Source organism: Loxodonta africana, chromosome 2 (genome assembly GCF_030014295.1).
Source record: "Loxodonta africana isolate mLoxAfr1 chromosome 2, mLoxAfr1.hap2, whole genome shotgun sequence".
NCBI classification, from domain to species: Eukaryota; Metazoa; Chordata; class Mammalia; order Proboscidea; family Elephantidae; genus Loxodonta; species Loxodonta africana.
The window spans coordinates 74,399,101-74,417,918 of record NC_087343.1 but is presented as its reverse complement, the minus strand read 5'-3'; the positions used below and the strand labels follow the sequence as shown (position 1 = coordinate 74,417,918).

The 18,818-nt window shown below is 39.5% G+C and overlaps 1 protein-coding gene across 2 annotated transcripts; it reads right to left on the bottom strand.

Moving 5' to 3' along the window:
* Positions 1–1,824: 1,824 nt before the first annotated feature.
* CCNB1 (cyclin B1) lies at positions 1,825–11,573 on the bottom strand. Of its 2 annotated transcripts, XM_003408075.4 has the most exons (9): positions 11,412–11,570; positions 10,609–10,779; positions 10,372–10,518; positions 7,272–7,454; positions 3,966–4,124; positions 3,324–3,560; positions 2,816–2,956; positions 2,179–2,289; positions 1,825–1,996 (listed from the first exon to the last, which is right to left on the bottom strand). In XM_003408075.4, exons 1-9 carry the CDS (start codon positions 11,430–11,432, stop codon positions 1,889–1,891), a joined length of 1,278 nt encoding a protein of 425 aa, XP_003408123.2. In that variant the 5' UTR covers positions 11,433–11,570; the 3' UTR covers positions 1,825–1,888. The 2 variants fall into 2 exon arrangements, with proteins under 2 accessions (XP_003408123.2, XP_064128884.1); XM_064272814.1 differs by lacking the exon at positions 2,816–2,956 and having other exon boundaries at positions 11,412–11,573.
* Positions 11,574–18,818: the final 7,245 nt, after the last annotated feature.

Here is an 18,818-nt window from a genome sequence, read left to right as displayed (position 1 = left end):
AACATGTAGAGGCCAGATTTGTAGTTTTTCAATAGGTCCGTTGTGTGAGGGGCACTGACTTCGAGGCAAAAAACTAGTTTGGACCTTTTCAGCAAGATAGCTGAGCATTCCATTTTATACCTAGTTTCCCCAGAGTTACACTAGATCACACAATGCTGTTTTCTTCCTGTCCATACAAACATAGCATGAACAGCATGTTTGTGTATGGGAAGGCAGTGTAACAGTCAAAAGGTAAATGACAAACTTGGAAAGTCTTACATATTTTTAAGATTAATAACCCAATAGGAAAGACAGAATTGGCAAAGGGCAGCTTGAAAAGACAATTCACAGAAATAGAAAACAAATAGACAAAACCCAAAATTTATTAACCTAGACACCAGAGCCCTGGTGGCACAGTGATTAAGAGCTTGGTGGCTAACCAAAAGGTTGGCAGTTCAAACCCACCAGCCGCTCCTTGTAAACCCTATGGAACCAGTTCCAGTTTGTCCTATAGGGTCACTATGAGTTGCAGTTGATTCAATGGCAACCATTTTGTTTTAGACATCAGAAGTATAAACTGAAACAGCAAACAAAGAGAGAATTTTTTACCAGATTCACAGATATTGGAGAGATTATTTCCAGCACTGGTAAGGATGCAAGAAAAAAAAGCACTATTATACATTGCTATCACTGGAGAAGGACATGATGCTTGGTAAAGTGGAAAAAAAAATTTTGGGGGGATTAGTGAAAAAGAGGAAGACCCTCAACGAGATGGATTTACATGGTGGCTAAACAATGGGCTCAAGCACAGCAAAGATTGTGAGGATGGCACAGGATAGGGCAGTGTCTCATTCTGTTGTACACAAGTGTCACTGAGTCAGAACCAACTCGACAGAACCTAACAACATGTTGCTAACAATGTTAAGAACTTCCATCTCCAGTACCTGTCTGAACTTCAATGCACATACTCTTTGAGGAATCCAGTGTACATTAAAAAGAAAAAAAGTACAGTATGTGATGATTAACAGCCTTGTCTATAGGGACAAAAAATAAAAGCAATCTGAATGCCTATGCAGCAGGGGAATGGTTGAATTCATTACCTATACTATGAAATATAATACCCCAATACAGGTAAAACTATATAATATGTGGAAAGGAATTGCTATGTACTTAGAACCATCCCATTTTTTTTTTAGGTACCCAAAATAATTTATATGCATGCCTATGTTTATATGTCATAGAAGAATATCCCAAACTGTTGATATCCTTCAGGTGGATAGGCAAATTAACTTTTTCTTTAGATACCTTTGTATTTGTTTTGAGCATGTTTTGTTTTTTTTTAACCAATAAACAAATGAGAACGGGGTTTAGAACATAAACTAAAATTCTTATTTTTCAAATGTGAGTTGATACTAGCTAAACTTAGTAATTTAAGAGATAGTGGTAAAAGTAGATTATTTAGAATTATAGAAACAACCCCCAGAGGAAACAGAAAACAAGGGAACTAGGGGTGAGGTGGTAGACTTTTACTTTGAAGCAGGCAGCAGGCCCTTTTATGAGCTGGCTTACATGCAGTTTGCCCTGTGGAAGTGAAGGTTTTAAGTGCCTTCACCACCTCAGGAATTCACATAAAGAACTACCAAGTATATAAAACACATAGGCAATAATTATGTACCTTAGTTGGGTTCCTAGGTAAACTGAAAGCAGTTTAATCTTTTTTTTATATTCCCCACCATACCTTTAAGACAATTTTTAGGAAGCAGTCACATCCAAATGAGTTAAGATATAAAAAGTAAAAAGGGCCACAAACTTTATTAAAAGTAAGTAAATGTAACATATAATATATACAGACAGAGCACACAGTGCCAATTTTATTTGCAGATATAGTATTCCAACTCAAGTTCACAAGTTACACCTTTGCCACAGCCTTGGCTAGATCTTGAACTACTGCAGAATTCAGCTGTGCTAGTGTGCTGATCTTGGCATGTTTAGACGTGGCATACTTGTTCTTGATAGTCTGGAAGGGAAAAGCAATGGTAATTAATGAAGAAAAACATACAAACATCCCAAGATGCAAAGTTACTGATATTCATTTAAAACATCAATTCCTTAAAAATAAGCTATGTACTTTCAGGCATGAAGTATTCGTTTTCTCTCTTTTTTCCTCCTACATCTTAACAGTACTGCTCATCGACTTACCATGTGTTTTGTAAGCCCTTGATTCACCATGACTATATTCTTAGCCAGGTGCTGCATAACAGGAAAAAGGCATTCTTCAGTGTATGACAGGTAATGCTGTAGAGTTGGTGTCTAAGACAAGAAATGTTACTGTTAAAAGTGCTCATCAACAATGGTTTTTATAAAATACTGTTCATCAAGAGAGGGGGAATGGATATTCTAGACTGATTGCAATTAAAATTTAAGGCCCCTCCTTTCCTAGATATCCTTTCTTTCATTACACTATAGTAATTGCTTTGTCTACCCCAAAGCTCAAGTTCCTTGAGGCATACTTTCTCATTTATAGTTCTATTCCTAGTGCCTATCACATAGGAGAAACATTTTGTTAATCAGTGAAGATGAATAAACTTTCAGTAGGTCCTTTGATCTGTTTGAGTTTCTCCATCTGTTCTCAAAGGGGTATACAAAGATGAAATTAGGTAATGAATTAGAAGTATTCTGTAAAGACTTTCCAAACAACATTATTTTAAATCATTTCTTCAGTACATTCTTTGTTTAGGAACCATATGAATTGTCCTTTAATGACAAAAGTTTCATATTCAAGCAAATTAAAAATTTGGGGTAATCTAGGCTTCACACCTGTGGGATTAGAGCTTACCCATTCACCATTATCGAGAATTTTCAGTGCTAAGCAAAAAGCTCCTGCTGCTATCTGAGAAGGAGGAAAGTGCACCATATCATAGTCCAACATAGTTAGTTCCATCAAGTATTTGGCCAAAGTATGTTGCTCAACATCAACCTGTAATAAAATCCACAGGTCACTGTGCTGTTTTCAGAGTTTTGTTTCAGTGGCACTGACTTGTAACTACATTTGTATACCCACATTCATAAATACAAAAGATATTTTTGTCTACAAACTCTTAACTGCATTGCCCATGGAAGGCCTTAATAATATCATTAACATGCAGCCCGACTGGAAATAAAGAACATCTTTATCCCTTCCCCATGTTGTTGTTGTTAGTTGCCCTGAAGTTGATTCCGACTCATGGTAACCTCATGTGTGCAGAGCGTAGTCGGGTATATAATACAGGTCAGTTGAATTAGACCAGGTCAGCAGCAGTACTCCTTAATGTCCATACCAAGGGCTTCTCAAGGGATCTGTTTACCTCTCCAATCTTGGATGCTCTCCGAAGGAAGTGCAGGGGCAGAGGGCGACCCAGACCAAAGTTTAAAGCTTTTAGAATCTTCATTTCCATCTGTCTGATCTGGTGCTTAGTGTAAGTATGGTCAGTCACAAAGGCAAAGTCACCAATTTCTGGAGGGTACATTTCTTCGTATTTGCTTGCAATAAACATGGCAGTGACACCAACCAGCTGCAACATCTTCTTAGGCACACAATTATTCTGCAACAGGAAATTTCAACTGGATGAACAAGTAAGATGTATTTGAAAAAGAAGTCCCAGAAATAGTCCCATAGCAAAATCTCATTAATGACACCCTAACTCCCAAGACATATTTTACTCTTTTCCTGCTAACAACCAGCCATAAAAGATTTGCTATGACATCAAAGAATATGAATAGGGCAGAAAAACAAATTTTTTATCGAGCCAAGATGAAGCAAAGGTGTTTAAATTGCTTTCAGCTACAGCATTCACATGTGAAACCTCTAGAAATGGCATTCTAGTTAGTACTAACCATTGTACTAGTAGCTGAAAAAGTACTAGTAGCTGAAAAAGTACTAGTAGCTGAAAAAGTCAGCTTCTTATGAATAAGCTAGGACTCTAGCTGAAATACTGAATTATGCTTACCTGCATGAACCGGTCAATGATGGAAACAGTCATATACATCGTTTCCTGCAGCAACCTGAATTTCATTTGAACCTGCACTAGCCAGTCAATTAGGATGGCTCTCATGTTTCCAGTGACTTCCCGACCCACTAGATATTTTGGTCTGACGGCTTGCTCTTCCTACAAAAGAAATGCTGGTTATCCTTAGAAGCCAGACTCCATGGGAAATGTCTGTCCGGTAATACAATTTACCAGAGGATAGCTCTGGAGCATTTAGAATCTCTAAGATAGTTTTTAAGTCAATTGTCTGAATAGTCACTAGAAACAACTCTATCATTGAGGAAGAAAGCAAAAACTTGACAGGACAGTGTGTGAAGTTTTTCATATAGTCAGATCTCCCCACACCCTGTTCCTGCTTCCTCCCAAATAAAGACATCATGCCATCATCTCAGATCTCTTAAGACTCTAAACCCAGAGCCTGAGCTTTATGAAGTAGAGGAAATTTCAGCCTAAGAACAGCTGGAATCCATGTGCTACCATGCTCCTGCTCCAGGGTATAAACTCCAGCACCACTATTGGCTAAGTAGAAGATTGAACCATGAAGGACCAGCATATGCATATATATTTACACCAAATCTGCTCCTCTAAAGTTGGAGCACAAACTTTAAAGAAGGGAAAAAAGAAAACCAAAGCAGGAAGACTATGGTCCAGCCAAGGAAGTCTTCTTGCGGATTAATCCTGTAGAAAACAGATGCCCAAAGGCACCAGGCAGTGATGTCAAGAGAAGACAATGTACTATAATAAAAAATTAAGAAAAAGTTTATACCCAGAAAACAAAAACATTCTTTGATGGTTACCAGGATGGAAAGGCAAGGGAGGGAAAATTACTAGCTAGATAGAAGACATGTGTTAATATTGGTGAAGGGAAAGGCAATACACAATATGGAGGAAGTCTGCACAACATTACCAAGACACTGAGAGAAATGCGAGAATAAAAGGCAACTACAGTAAATACTATAACATAGATAATCCTGCAACAATAGTATTAAAAAACAATCTACAAATGGATACATAGGTAGATAGGTATGCTAGAGAGGTGTGGAAGGGTGTAAGGGAGCACACTCACCTGCAGATAGAGATTTGGTTGTGGATATTGTATGTATTGTATACATAATTGTAGGTGCTGCATGTATATTAATATAGATAACAGAGCACACAAGGGGCACAGTCATTGAAACTTCTTAGACATAACCAAACACCTCACAGTACAAAGCCCTAGGTTCAAAAATAAAGGACCATAGACTCAGGGGATATCTGTGTCAATCAGTACAACACAGTTCATAAAGACAACGTTCTGCATCCTACTTTGGTGAGTAGCCTCTGGGGTCTTAAAAGCTTGCGAGCAGCCATTTAAGATGCAGCTATCGGTCTCTTCCCGTCTGGAGCAAAGAGGAGTGAAGAAAACCAAAGACTTAGGGAGCAGTAAGTCCAAAGAACTAACGGACCATGCGAACCACAGACTACACGACTCAAAGACAGAACTAGATGGTGCCTAGCTACCATTACGGACTGCTGATTGGATCACAACAGAGAGTCCTAAACAAAGCAGGAGAAAAATGTAGAACAAAAAATCAAATTCACAAAAAAACATAAGACTTACTGGACTGAGAGACTGGAGGCACCCTGAGAATATGGTCCTAAAACACCCTTCTGACCTGGAACTGAAGCGGTTCCCGGAGACCATCTTTTAGCCAAACAATAGAAACAGGCCCGTAAAATAAACACTAACACCTCAGAGGAATGTGTTCCTTAGAACAATCAAATATATGAGATCAAAAGGACAACATTTGCCCAAAAGCAAAGAGAGGACAGAAAGGGCTAGAAAATCTGTAAGAAAGGAAATAAGAAACCCAGGACAGAAATTGGGAGAGTGTTGACACATTGAGGGGAATGCAAACAATGTCATGAAACATTTTATATAAAACTATTCAACGGGAAACTAATTTGCTCTGTAAATTTTCACCTAAAGCACAACTGAAAAAAAAAAAAAGAGAGGGAGAAAACAATGCTTAAAAAACAAACAACTGGTAAAGAAGAAACTAGCCTACAGGACTAACTACATGAACCAGGGCTTCATCTACCCTGAAACCAGCAGAACTAGATAGTGTCCGGCTACCAGTCCGGCTACCACTACCCAGCATTCTGATCAGGGCCACAGTAGATGAATCCTGATAGAATGGGAGAAAAATGTGAAACAGAACGTCAAATTCTTAAAAAAAAAAAAAATCCAGAATTACAGGACTGGTGGAGACCAGAAGACTGCCCAAGACTATTGCCCTGAGATAGTCTTTAAATCTTGAACTGAAACTATCCCAAGGTCACCTTTTAGCTAAACAATAGACTGGCTCACAAAATAAAAGATACCACCCGTGAGTACTATGCTCCTTTAAAAAAATTATCTGAGACCAAATGGTCAATAATTACTTTAAAGCAAAGATGAGAAGGTAAGGGGACAGGGAAACTAGATTACTTGAAATAGAACAACCAGAATGGAAACCGGAAGAATGTTCATGCATCGTTAAGACTGAAAAATTTGTGTAGAAATTATTGAATGGTAACCTAATTAGTTTTGTATACTTTCACCAAAAACACAATAAAATATTATTAAAAAAAAAACAAAAACCAATTGAATAAATCCAGTAACTATATTTTATGTTGTTAGCATACAGAATGTTATTTTATTTTTGGGAAAGGGTAAAATGTACTAACACAAAGTTTCAGAAGTGGGATGAAATGGAAGAAAACCAGAAAATTTACTCCTAGTTTTTGAATGTACTCCTCTTGGACATAAAGAACAATTTCTTGACAATCACATGAACGTCAGCCACACTGGCACAAAATACCTTGCGTTGGGGGTGGCTATAGTTTTTCACCACCTTCTTACTCCTGTCCACCTTCTGCTGCTGTTATCCTCCTTAGACTCAGAATTTGGGACCTGCCATCTCCCAACTGTGATAGATACAGATATGCCATTCAATCTGTACTTTCCCGTGACAGGGCATCATTAGAAAGAGCCACAGTAGTGTCCACCTTTCCTTTAAACTTTTCCTGTCCAATGGAGCAACTAAAGACTTCACTGGTTTGGCTAGTGAGCTTTTATCTTTGGAATTCCATGGAATTTTGAAGTAGAATTTGAAAGCTGTAAATCTATTGTTTAGAAATGTTGCCCATGTCCTCTTTGAATTACTGTAAACCATTCATGGAAAATACCTTTAATAAAGCTAGATGCAGTTTAGAAAAAACAAAGACTCTAACGACAGTACTGACCTCAAGTTGTCTCAGATAAGCATAGATATCTTTCACATATTCACTACAAAGGTTTGGATCAGCTCCATCTTCTGCATCCACATCACTCACTGCAAGGATTACATCAGAGAAAGCCTGACACAGATATTCTTCTGCAGGGGCACATCCAGATGTTTCCATCGGGCTTGCAGAGGGAGTATCCACCTTGTAACAGAGAGACCTCATGAAATAATAGCAGAACACACACTGTAGTTGGGGAATGAAAGTCAGATTTGTATCTGCATTCAAGAAACCATCAGCTGAGTAGACATACACATCTTCTCCTCACTTATTGCCTATATCATTATCCAACATTTTGCATTTACAATAGTAAAAAAATCTACTACCCAACTATTTTGCACACTAACAAAGTACACCTGGCAGTAACACAATGCTAAGTTTAACACTGGCTTTGATGGTTAAGGCTATGTGTCACCTTGTCTGAGCCGTGATTCTCAGTGGTTTGGCAGTTATGTAGTGATGTCACTTGGCAGTTATATATGATGTAGCCACCTCCCATTTTTGTATAACACCTGGTCTTTGGAACCTAACCATGTGGATAAGGTGAGCAGAGGGTGTAATTCATTTCCTTAAAAGAAAAAAAATACAACAACAAAAAACTATCTTCTTTTCAATTTATTCCATTTCTCTTTAAGGTGTGACTAATTTATCAAAAGTAAAATGGCAACTTAGACTGAGCCAGTTTGGAACTGGCAGAACTTAAGTGCCAATGGGTAAAACATAATAGGAGCAAATAGATTCATATTCTAGACTTCCCTACAAAGGAAACTGTTAAGTAATGAATCTGTTTATCAGCACCATCATGTGAAGTTAATCCACATGAATGACAAGTCTTCAGAATGTACACACCTTTCTTTCAAAACATGGGCTGCTTCTCACTACTCAGAACACAAGTTCTGTCCCAAATACTAAAGATTAACTGACCTATAACTAGGCATTTCCTTCAAACTCCCTTTCCGCTAATGTTCAAACGTTATTGAGTACTTTTTTCAAGTCAAGCTTTGTGCTAGGAACCAGATTTATAGAGTCCTCAGGAGGTTAAAATTTAGAAACGATAAGTAAATAATGAGATTATAGGAACAAGGGTAGGATGGTGGAAGTTTAGGAAAGCTTCGGGAATTGATGCTTGATCTGTTTTGAAGGATGAGAGGTTATTAGCTAGATGAAAGAGAGGGTGGGAAAGATATTCTTAAAAAGTGGGAAGGCAAAGACAAGAGCCAGTATGAGACTCTTAAGGAAATCTCAGGTACTCTGGCATGCTGAAAAGACTACGCATGCTACACGTTTCATGTTATGTCCCTAAGGTAAATACTAAAGCAATAGCCTCAAGTCTCTTACCCTTAGACATAAGAAGCTAAGGTGAATGACTTTTACAGATCAGTTTCCCAACTAGCTCTAGCTAAATTGAAAAAATTAGAGCCTCAGAATGCAGTTCATTAAACTTTCAGCAAAGCTTATTTAGATAGCCTTCCTTCCTTCACAGGGATAGATATATTTACATACCTGAAAAAAAGTTCTTGGTTTTTGAGGCTAAGTGTTTAATTATCTTCTTAGCTACTTTCTTTGAAGTGCTACATTTTATTTCTGCTTCACATCTGTATATATTCCAATGCTACAGGTTTATTTAGTGGCCACATTAGAGAGGTACCTAAAATTGGAGCAGGGTATATGCCTCCTCAAGTACATCACCAAGGCTGTCATTTTCTTCAGCAAAATGATACCATTCATCCAAGATATGATTTTTCTTTCGTAACAACATTTTGAATTTTAGGACATAAGAGTTGTTGAAAAAAGTCAAACCCTAAAAAGTTTCCTAAAGAACTTTCCAGAGGCACACCAGAACAGGAGTTACGATTCTATTTAACTCTAGTATTAGTAATGTAGTGCTCTAATTAATGTCACACTAACATGGTATACCTACAGAAACTAGGTGACCAAAAAAAAAAAAATTTTTTTTTTTTTTCAAGAGAACATTCTGTTTCAGACAATAAATTCTAGACAGAGAAGGCTTTAACTCGTAAGCAAAATCTTTGGCCCAACCAGCTACTACTTAATCCCATTAACAAAGGAGGGCAGTATAAAAGAGCAATTAAAAACATAGGCTCCTAAGAAATATCTAGAATAGACAAAGGCATAGAGACCAAAGTTTATTAATGGCTACTAGGGGTAGGAGGGAGAGGGAAGGGGAGTCAGGGGGAACTGAATTTCTCTTCAGGATGATGGAAAAGTTTGTATATGGATAGTGGCAATGGTTGCACAACATGAAGAAAGTAACTAATGTCATTAAATTGTACATGTAAAAAATGTTGAAACAGCAAAGATTTTTTTTATTGTGCTTTAAGTGAAAGTTCACAAATCAAGTCAGTTTCTCATACAAAAATTTATATACACTTTCCTATATACTCCTAATTGCTCTCCCCCTAATGAGACAGCACACTCCTTCCCTCCACTCTCTTTTAGCGTCCACTTGGCCAGCTTCTGACCCCCTCCTGCCCTCTCATCTCCCCTCCAGACAGAAAATGCCAACATAGTCTCATCTGTCTACTTGATCCAAGAAGCTCATTCTTCACCAGTATCATTTTCTATCCAATTGTTCAATCCAATCCCTGTCTGAAGAGTTGGCTTTGGGAATGGTTCCTGTCTTGGGCTTACAGAAGGTCTGGGGACCATGACCACCAGGGTGCTTCTAGTCTCAGTCAGACCATTAAGTCTGGTCTTTTTAATGGCAAAGATTTTTTATATATACTTTTACTACACACATACAAAAAAAGTATAGGTTTCTAAAGCTAGACAGCCTGGGTTTGAATCCCATTTGTGCCACTTATTAGTAGTGTGATTTTGGAAAAGATACTTATAACCTCTGTAAGCCATTGTCTAAAAAAGTTGATGGAAGAGTAACTTCAGAGTGTATGTCAAGATTACATGAATTAATGCATGTTAACCTACCTCATGCTAAAAAAAGCATGCTAAGCACTAAATAAATGTTACTATTACTACTATGTATTCAAATGAGGGGAGAGAAACAACCAAGAGACTCTAAAACAGGTAAGAATGAGTTTACCAAAACAGGCTCAGGCGAAAGCTTTTCTTCCTTAACAGGCTCACGTTCTAGCTCAGGCTCTGGCTCAGGCTCATGCAAAGGTGCCTTGTCCAGTGGTTTGGGCAGTTTTTTGGCAATAACTTTTCCAGCAGCTGAAGTTTTTGCTTCCTGTAGATGGAAGGGAGAGAATGGAATGTTTCTCTGTCAAGAGCCACAGGTGAACTCTTAAAAGAGAAGTTGGATCAGGAAGATAGTTACCTTTTTCAGGGGCATTTTGGCTTGTGGCTGTTCACTGACTTTGTTACCAATGTCTCCAAGAGCTATTCTTGGCCTCAGCCCGGGCTTGGGGGCTGCAGCAGTGGCCATAGGCACTCGCTTGGCGCCTGCCATACTGGTTTTCGGCTTAAGTTCAGCATTAATTTTCGTGTTCTGCAAGAAGGAAGACCATTTTAGAGTTTAGCCAGGCTGGAGTAAGTCAAAAGTTAATTAAGGTGGGGCACAAGAGAGGCTCTCGGGAGGAAAGCCGGCTGGAAATGGGCTCGGAGGGGAAACCTGGGCACCAGGGTCTACTCGATGTCTGTGGCAAGCCATTTCCCTTCCTGAATCTCTTCATTTACTTGAATTGAATTTCGGTGAAGGCCCAGCTAGCTCTAAAATGCTGTCAATTTACATTCAAAAGAAACGAAAGCCTCCAATTGCTGGCACCTTCCTTCTAGGACGGAGATTACACGGTTGGTGGGGGCTCACCCTGGGGCTCTACCTCGTCTTAAAAAAAAAAAAGGTTTCCTATCGACCCTCCCCCCTCTCTAAACACTTATCCAAGGCCCTTTCAGTTCTTTTTGTCACTTTTCCGTCCGTCTGCCTTTCCTTCCCCAACCCCCCGCCCCGACCCACTATGTAAGGAGTTCACCTCGGCACACACCGGGCGACACCTCCCCCCCCATCCTCTTCCCCAAATCGCCACCCGGGTCATCTCCGGTCGGGAGGTTCTGCAGACGAAAAAGGGCGACAGGGCACGCAGCAAGGAAGGTCGCGTTTGTTCTCGGTTCGCAGCAACTCACCCTGGTGACTCGAAGTGCCATGGCTTCCTCTTCACCAGGCAGCAATTCACAGGGAGGAAAGAGAACTCGGGAGCCCCAGACAAGCCAGGGCCAACAGCTACCACCAAGCAACAGCCGTTCCTGCGCAGCAAGCCGGGAGGAGCCGGGTCGGCTTCGGGTTTAAACCCCGCATCGCTCCCTCCTTATTGGCTTGTTCGTGGCACTCACTCCCCTCTCATTGGCGGGTGCAGGTTCCTCCGGTAATGCGTTTCCAAGGGCGATCCCGCGACGACGTTCGAAAAGGAGGCGGGGCCACAGCGAGGCTGCGGCCCAAGGGCGCGGGGCCGAGGCCTCACGTGGTGTAGCGCCGCGGCATCTGCCACCTGGAAGGGCGAGCGGTGTGCTCCACTGAGCCAGGCAAGGAGAAGGCCTGGTGGTCTCCGAAAAGTGACGGTGGAGTGGGCCGCAGTTTTGGAAGCGTGAAAGGCAGCTGCGGCTCTATTCCTACTTATTGTTACACACTTTCCACTTCTACGTTGGTATGTAGCAGCAATGTCTTACAGTTCATGAAGGGCTTTAATATTTAATATGCATTCTTTCATTTGATCATTCCAGTTAGCCCTCCAGAGTGGAGGAACTGAAGCTCAGAGAGGCTTAGGTGACTTTCCGAGTAACACAAATTAGCCATGCGGGGACTGAACTCACGTTTTTTGGATTCGTGATTTTTGCACAGCATTGTCCCTTAAGAATAATGGCAGTTTCTTAACCTGCCAAAAAGCCAAATTATTTCCCAAAGCCAATTCTTTTTAGATTTTACTTGGAAATAATTTCGAACTTAGAAGAGTTGCAGACATAAAAAATTACAGCTAACACTCGTATATCTTTTACCCAGATTCAACTATCGTTAACATTTTACCCCATTAGCTTTGATTTTTCTCAGTCTTTTTTTCTCTGTAAATATATATTTTATAAACATATATACTTAATTATATAAACCAAAAAACCAAACCCAGTGCCGTCGAGTCGATTCCAACTCATAGTGACCCTTATAGGACAGAGTAGAACTGCCCCATAAAGTTCCAAGGAGCGCCTGGTGGATTCGAACTGCCAACCCTTTGGTTAGCAGACGTAACACTTAACCACTACACCACCGGGGTTTCCATTTAATTATATATGTATTTATATATACAGTAGATACATACGTATGTGCGTATATTATATGTATAGGCCCTGGTGTCTGCGTTAAACGTTTGGCTGCTAACCAAAAAGTTGGCAGTTTGAATTCACCAACCACTCCTTGGAAACCCTGTAGGGCAGTTCTGCTCTGTCCTGTAGGGTAACTATGAGTTGAAATCCACTGGATGGCAACAGATTTTTTTTTTTAGTATATGTGTGTGTGTGTGTATATATATATTCGCGGAGGCAGAAATAAACATGTATATAATTTGAGGGCAATGGGTTTAGTTTCTTTTTTTAGTGCAACTTAATATATGTTTTATTTCCCCCCTCCCCCCATCTGAAACATTTGAGGGTGGGTTATATACATCATGATCCTTTACCCCTAAATTCTTCAGTGAGTATTTTCTAAGAAATTTGCATTATTTTAATATTTAATTCACTCTAGTTTGTATTCCAGTTGACCTAATAATGTTCGTAAAGCATTTCCCTGATGCAGTACAGGATCTCGTCTAGGATCAGATGTTGGATTTAGTTATCCCATCTCTTTGGCCCCCTTTCATCTGGAGTAGTTCCCAGTGCTTTGATCTTTTATGACATGAACATTTTTTAAATATGCAGTACCCCTCACTTTTTCTTTTTATTAAATAGCACCTTCTCATTTTTGTGTTTGATGGTTCCTTGTGATTTAAATTGGGATTGGTCATAGAATGCATAGGTGATTTTTTTTTTTTTTAGATGATGTTAATTTTGATCACTTGGTCAAAATTGGTGGTCTCTCCACTATATTATTACTGTAGATTTTTTTCTCCTTTGGAACTAATTAAGTGTTTGTGGGGAGACACTTTAAGATCATGCAAAATACTCTTTCACTTTCTGCCTAGATTTCACAACCATTGGTATATCTTGCCTGATCCCATCTTTATCACGATGACTGCAAAATGACTATTTTCCAACTCCAGCAGTCTCGCCAAATTTACCATTTAGCCCTCAGCATTCAACTGTAAGAAGCCTCCCTTCTCCCTTATTTATTTATTTGTATAGTAATTAGTTATTCTGGATTCATGAATTGATTTTTTCAATGGCTTATAATTTATTATTGTACTCAGGGGCAGATGACCCAGTAAGCAGGGTAAGCACAAGCTTACTTGTGCTCACTTACTAATCTGTAGTGAACAATTTCACATGGGTTCACATGTAGTGAAATTGTTCACTACAACGTGCTTACCTTGCTTACTGGGTTATCTGCCCCTAGCCAGGGATTGTACATTAGACAAGAAGCTTTGATTCTGTAGGAAGGGACTGTGGGCTTGGGAGAGAGACAGATGCTGGCTATACCTAGAAGCAGAATCTTTGATGTGATGAAAAAATATAAATTGTTCACTACAGATGATCTGGTAAGCAAAGTAAGCACCATGCTTACCTTGCCTATTGGATAATCTGCCCTTACCCTGAAATGTCCTTTGAAATTAATGTACCCTGGAACAGACAGCACAGCACAGTGATAGTGACAAGAACTTACAACTTGTGTCAGAGAAGCACAAGTCCTCAGAAATGGGAACTTCAACAGATGACTTCTAGAAAGACATTTATTTGGTCTTGGGGGCCTTGGGCTTACCTAGATGTGTCTTTAGGTTGTAGGGGGAATCCTTTCTGTGGCTGTTTTACATTAAAGGTGGAGATTGATTGCCAGGTTTGAAGTAGGTAATAATACTCCAGCCCTTCTTGAGGGAAGCTCTTTCAGTTCTACAGAGAGCAACCTTTTCAGTTGGTCACAAAATCTCTTTTAATTTTCAAAAGTGTTTTTTTTTCTTTTATGCTGCCTTGTACCATGCTTCTGGGTCATTTTAAGAAAAGCAAAAATGGATCCTTCACTACAGGAAGGACTAATATTCGTAACAATTATGTTGTGTGTTTATTTCTGACAAGTCTTTTTGATATTGCTTTCCCCAAATTCAGTCCCCATATTTGGAATTATGAAATGGTTAAGATGTCTTTTACACTAAAATGTCTTTGGGATTTCCAGGGTTTCCTTTGTATTTCCAGGTAAATACAAATAATAACTCCTTTATCTTATAAAAGAAGTAATAAAAATAAATAGATTTGTTTGGCATTCTTTAGATTTTGATTACCTCAAAACTTGTTTGAGAGCTCTTCTATTCATCAGACCCAGGATATAAAAACAATGGACAAATCAAAAGATTACATATTTTTATATCTATATATCTACATGGCTACATATCTATATATGTATTTCTAGGAGCCAGTGGTTAAGCACTTGGCTCTAACTTAAAGGTTTGAACCCACCAGCCGCTCTTTGGGAGAAGAGACCTGGTGATGTGCTTCCATAAAGATTTCAGCCTAGGAAACCCTATGGGGCAATTCTGCTCTGTCCTATAGGGTCGCTGTGAGTTGGTATCAACTGAACACATTTTGTTACTAATATGTTTCAGTGAATATATACTTTGAGGTTGAGAAGAAGCATACTCATACTGATTTATAAAAATTGATATATTATCAATTGATTTGTTTTAAGGAAAATTTTTGTTTCCAAGATTAAATAATTTTGTCAATTGACGATAATCATAATATACTTTGTGGTGCAAATTAAAGGAACTAAAGATTTGTCAATGCTGTCATTGTTGGTCCACGATATGTTTTTATTCCACGGTGACTATTGACAAAGTTGTTATAAATCATTATGTATTATACTTGAACAGAGGAGCCTACCTTCGTCCATTCTAGTATTGTTGTAATAAATTAACCAGAGCCCATTACAGTTCATTTTCCTTTTTTTTTCCACTTTTTTATTATGGTGAAAGTATATATAACAAAACATTTGCCAATTCAACAATTTTTATATGTACAATTCAGTGACATTAATTACGTTCATCATGTAGTGCAACCATAACCACTGTCCTTCTCCAGATTATTCCAGTACCATTAGCGGAAACTCAGTGCCCTCTGTCTTAGTCACCTAGTGCTGCTATAACAGAAATACCACAAGTGGATGGCTTTAACAAAGAGAAATTTATTTTCTCCCAGCCTAGTAGGCTAGAAGTTCAAATTCAGGGCGTCAGCTCCAGGGGAAGGGTTTCTCTGTCAGCTCTGGAAGAAGGTCCTTGTCGTCAATCTTTCCCTGGACTAGGAGCTTCTCCATGCAGAAACCCTGGGTCCAAAAGATGTACTCTGCTCCTGGCACTGCTTTCTTGGTGGTATGAGATCCCCAACCCTGTGGTTGCTTTCTTTTCCTTTTATCTCTTGTAAGACAAAAGGTTGTGCAATTGAGAAAGAAGAGCTGGGAGTGGAGCACATCCTTTGGACCCAAGGTCCTTGCACTGAGAAGCTCCTAGACCAGGGCAAGATGACAAAGACCTTTCCCCATAGCTGACACCGACAGAAAGCCTTCCCCTGGAACTGGTGCCCTGAATTCGGACTTCTAGCCTCCTAAACTGTGAGAGAATAAATTTCTGTTTGTTAAAGCCAAAAAAAAAAAAAAAAAAAAAGGTGGGGCAGGCCATACCCCAGAAAACTCCCCTTACATTGGATTAGGGATGTGACCTAAGCAAGGGTGTTACATCCCACCCTTAACTGCAGGCAGAGATTATAATTTATAACACGTAGGAAAATCACAAAATGGAAGACAACCACACAATACTGGGAATCATGGCCTAACCAAGTTGATACATATTTTGGGGGGGGGACACAATTCAATCCATGACATCCTCTAAGCAATGACTCCCCCGTTTCCCCTTCCTCGCACCCCTGGTAACCACTAATAAGCTTTATTCTCTATACATTTGCCTATTTCATATAAGTGGGATCATACAATATTTGTCCTTTGTGACTGACTTATTTCACTTAGCACAATGTTTTCAAGGTTCATCCGTGTTGTGGCATATATCAGGACTTCATTTCTCCTTATGGCTAATATTCCATTGTATGTGTATACTACATTTTGTTTACCCATTGATTTGTTGATGGACATTTCCTAATGACTGATGATGTTGAAGGAGCCCCGGTGGCACACTGGTTAAAGCCATCGACTGCTAACCAAAAGGTCGGTGTTTCAAAACCACCAGTGGCTCCATGAGAGAAAGATCTGGCAGTCTGCTTCTTTAGAGATTTACATCCCCTAAAAGTCTATAAGGTTGCTATGAGTCAGAATCGACTCGATGGCAGTGGGTTTGGGAATGTTGAGCATCTTTTCACGGGCTTGTTGGCCATTTGTATATCATTTTTGGTGAAATGTCTATTTGAGTCCTTTGCCCCCCCCCTTTTTAAATTGGGTTGCCTTTTTTGCTGTTAAGTTGTAAGAGTTCTTTATATATTCTGTATATTAAATCCTTATTAGATATATGGTTCCCAAGTTTTTTTTCACCAACATGTAGGTTGTGTCTTCACTTTGTTGATAAAGACCTTTGATGAACAAAAGTTTTTAATTTTTATGAGATCCCATTTATCTACTTTGTCTTTTGCTGCTAGTGCAGAAGAATTCATTGTTAAAAACTTGGTCCCCAAAACTCCAACAACTCAACAAAAAGACAAACAACCCAATTAAAAAATGAGCAAAGGATATGAACACTTCACCAAAGAAGACATCCAGGCAACCTAGAAATACATGAAGAAATGCTTGTGATCCTTAGCCATTAGAGAGATGAAAATCAAAACTATAATGAGATACTGTCTCACACCAGTGATAATGCCGCTGACCAAAAAAAAAGAAAACAAATGACGGAGAGGCGGTGGGGAGACTGGAACTCTCATACACTGCTGGTGGAATTATTAAATGGTACAACCACTGTGGAAAATGATATGGCGCTTCCTCAAAAAGCTAGAAAAAGAAATACCATATGATTCGGCAATTCCACTCCTAGGTATATATCCTAAAGAAATAAGAGCTGTGACACTAATGGACATATGCACAACCATGTTCATATGTCTATGATATGACACATGTCAATGTTCAGGATTATTTACAATAGCAAAAGCATGGAAACAGCGTAAGTGCCCATCAGTGGATGGATGCATAAACAAACTGTGGTACATATATACATGGAATACTATTAAAGAATAAGGACGAATCTGCAAAACATCTCACAACATGGATGAACCTGGAGGACATTATGCTGAGTGGAATAAGTCACAAAAGAACAAATATTACATGAGACCACCATCATAAAAAGTCAGCAAAATGTTTTCACACAGAAACATTCTTTGATGATTACCAGGGATGGAGGGTGTGGAGCAAGGTCAAAATGACCAGTAAGCACTGGCTTGCATTGAGCAACATACAGCACAGGTTTAATTGTATTTACTGGCTAATCTGTGGTGAGCATTTTCACATGGGTCTCACCACATCTTTGACGTGGTGGGGGACAGGTGAAATTGTGCACTGCAGATTGATGGGAAGGCACAATTGGTCCTGTGAGTACTTAATCTGGCCCTGGCGGGGGAGGGGAGGGGAGGCAAAACCACTAACTAGATAGTAGACACATACTAACTTTGGTGAAGGGAGGACAATACACAGTATGGGAGAAGTTAGCACAACATAATCAAGGTAAAGGAACACACTGAAAGATAGGGAAGAATAATAAAGGCAACAATAATAAATGTTAATACATACACAATCCTGCAACAGCAGTAATAAAGATAAGTTATGAGTGGATACATAGATAGATATGTAAGCTGAACAGGGGTGGGAGGACATATGGAAGTACACCAATATACATGTATATGTGTACATGCTACGAGTACACCCATGTATGCAGTAGTGCGCACAGGGGACACAGACATGCAAACTTCTTAGCCACAACCATTAACTTGCTGGGACTGAGATATTGGACTTGAGGTCTAGGGACCATAGTCTCAGGGGACATCTAGGTCAATTGGCATATAATCCATGTAGACAATGTTCTACATCATACCTTGGCGAGTAGCAACTGGGGTCTTAAAAGCTTGGAAGTGGCCATCTAAGATACAACAATTGGTCTCTTCCTGTGTGGAGCAAAGAGTGAAGAAAACCAAAGACTCGAGGAAACAACCAGTCCGAAGGACTAGCAGACCACATGAACCATGGTCTCCACTAGCCTGAGACCTGAAGAACGAGATGGTGCCCGGCTACGATTACTGACCGCTCTGACCAGGGCCATGATAACGGGTAGGGGAAAGAAAACTGGGCAAATGGACACAGGGAATGCAGGAAGGAAGCAGGGAGAGTGCTGACATATTCAGGGGTTTGTAACCAATGTC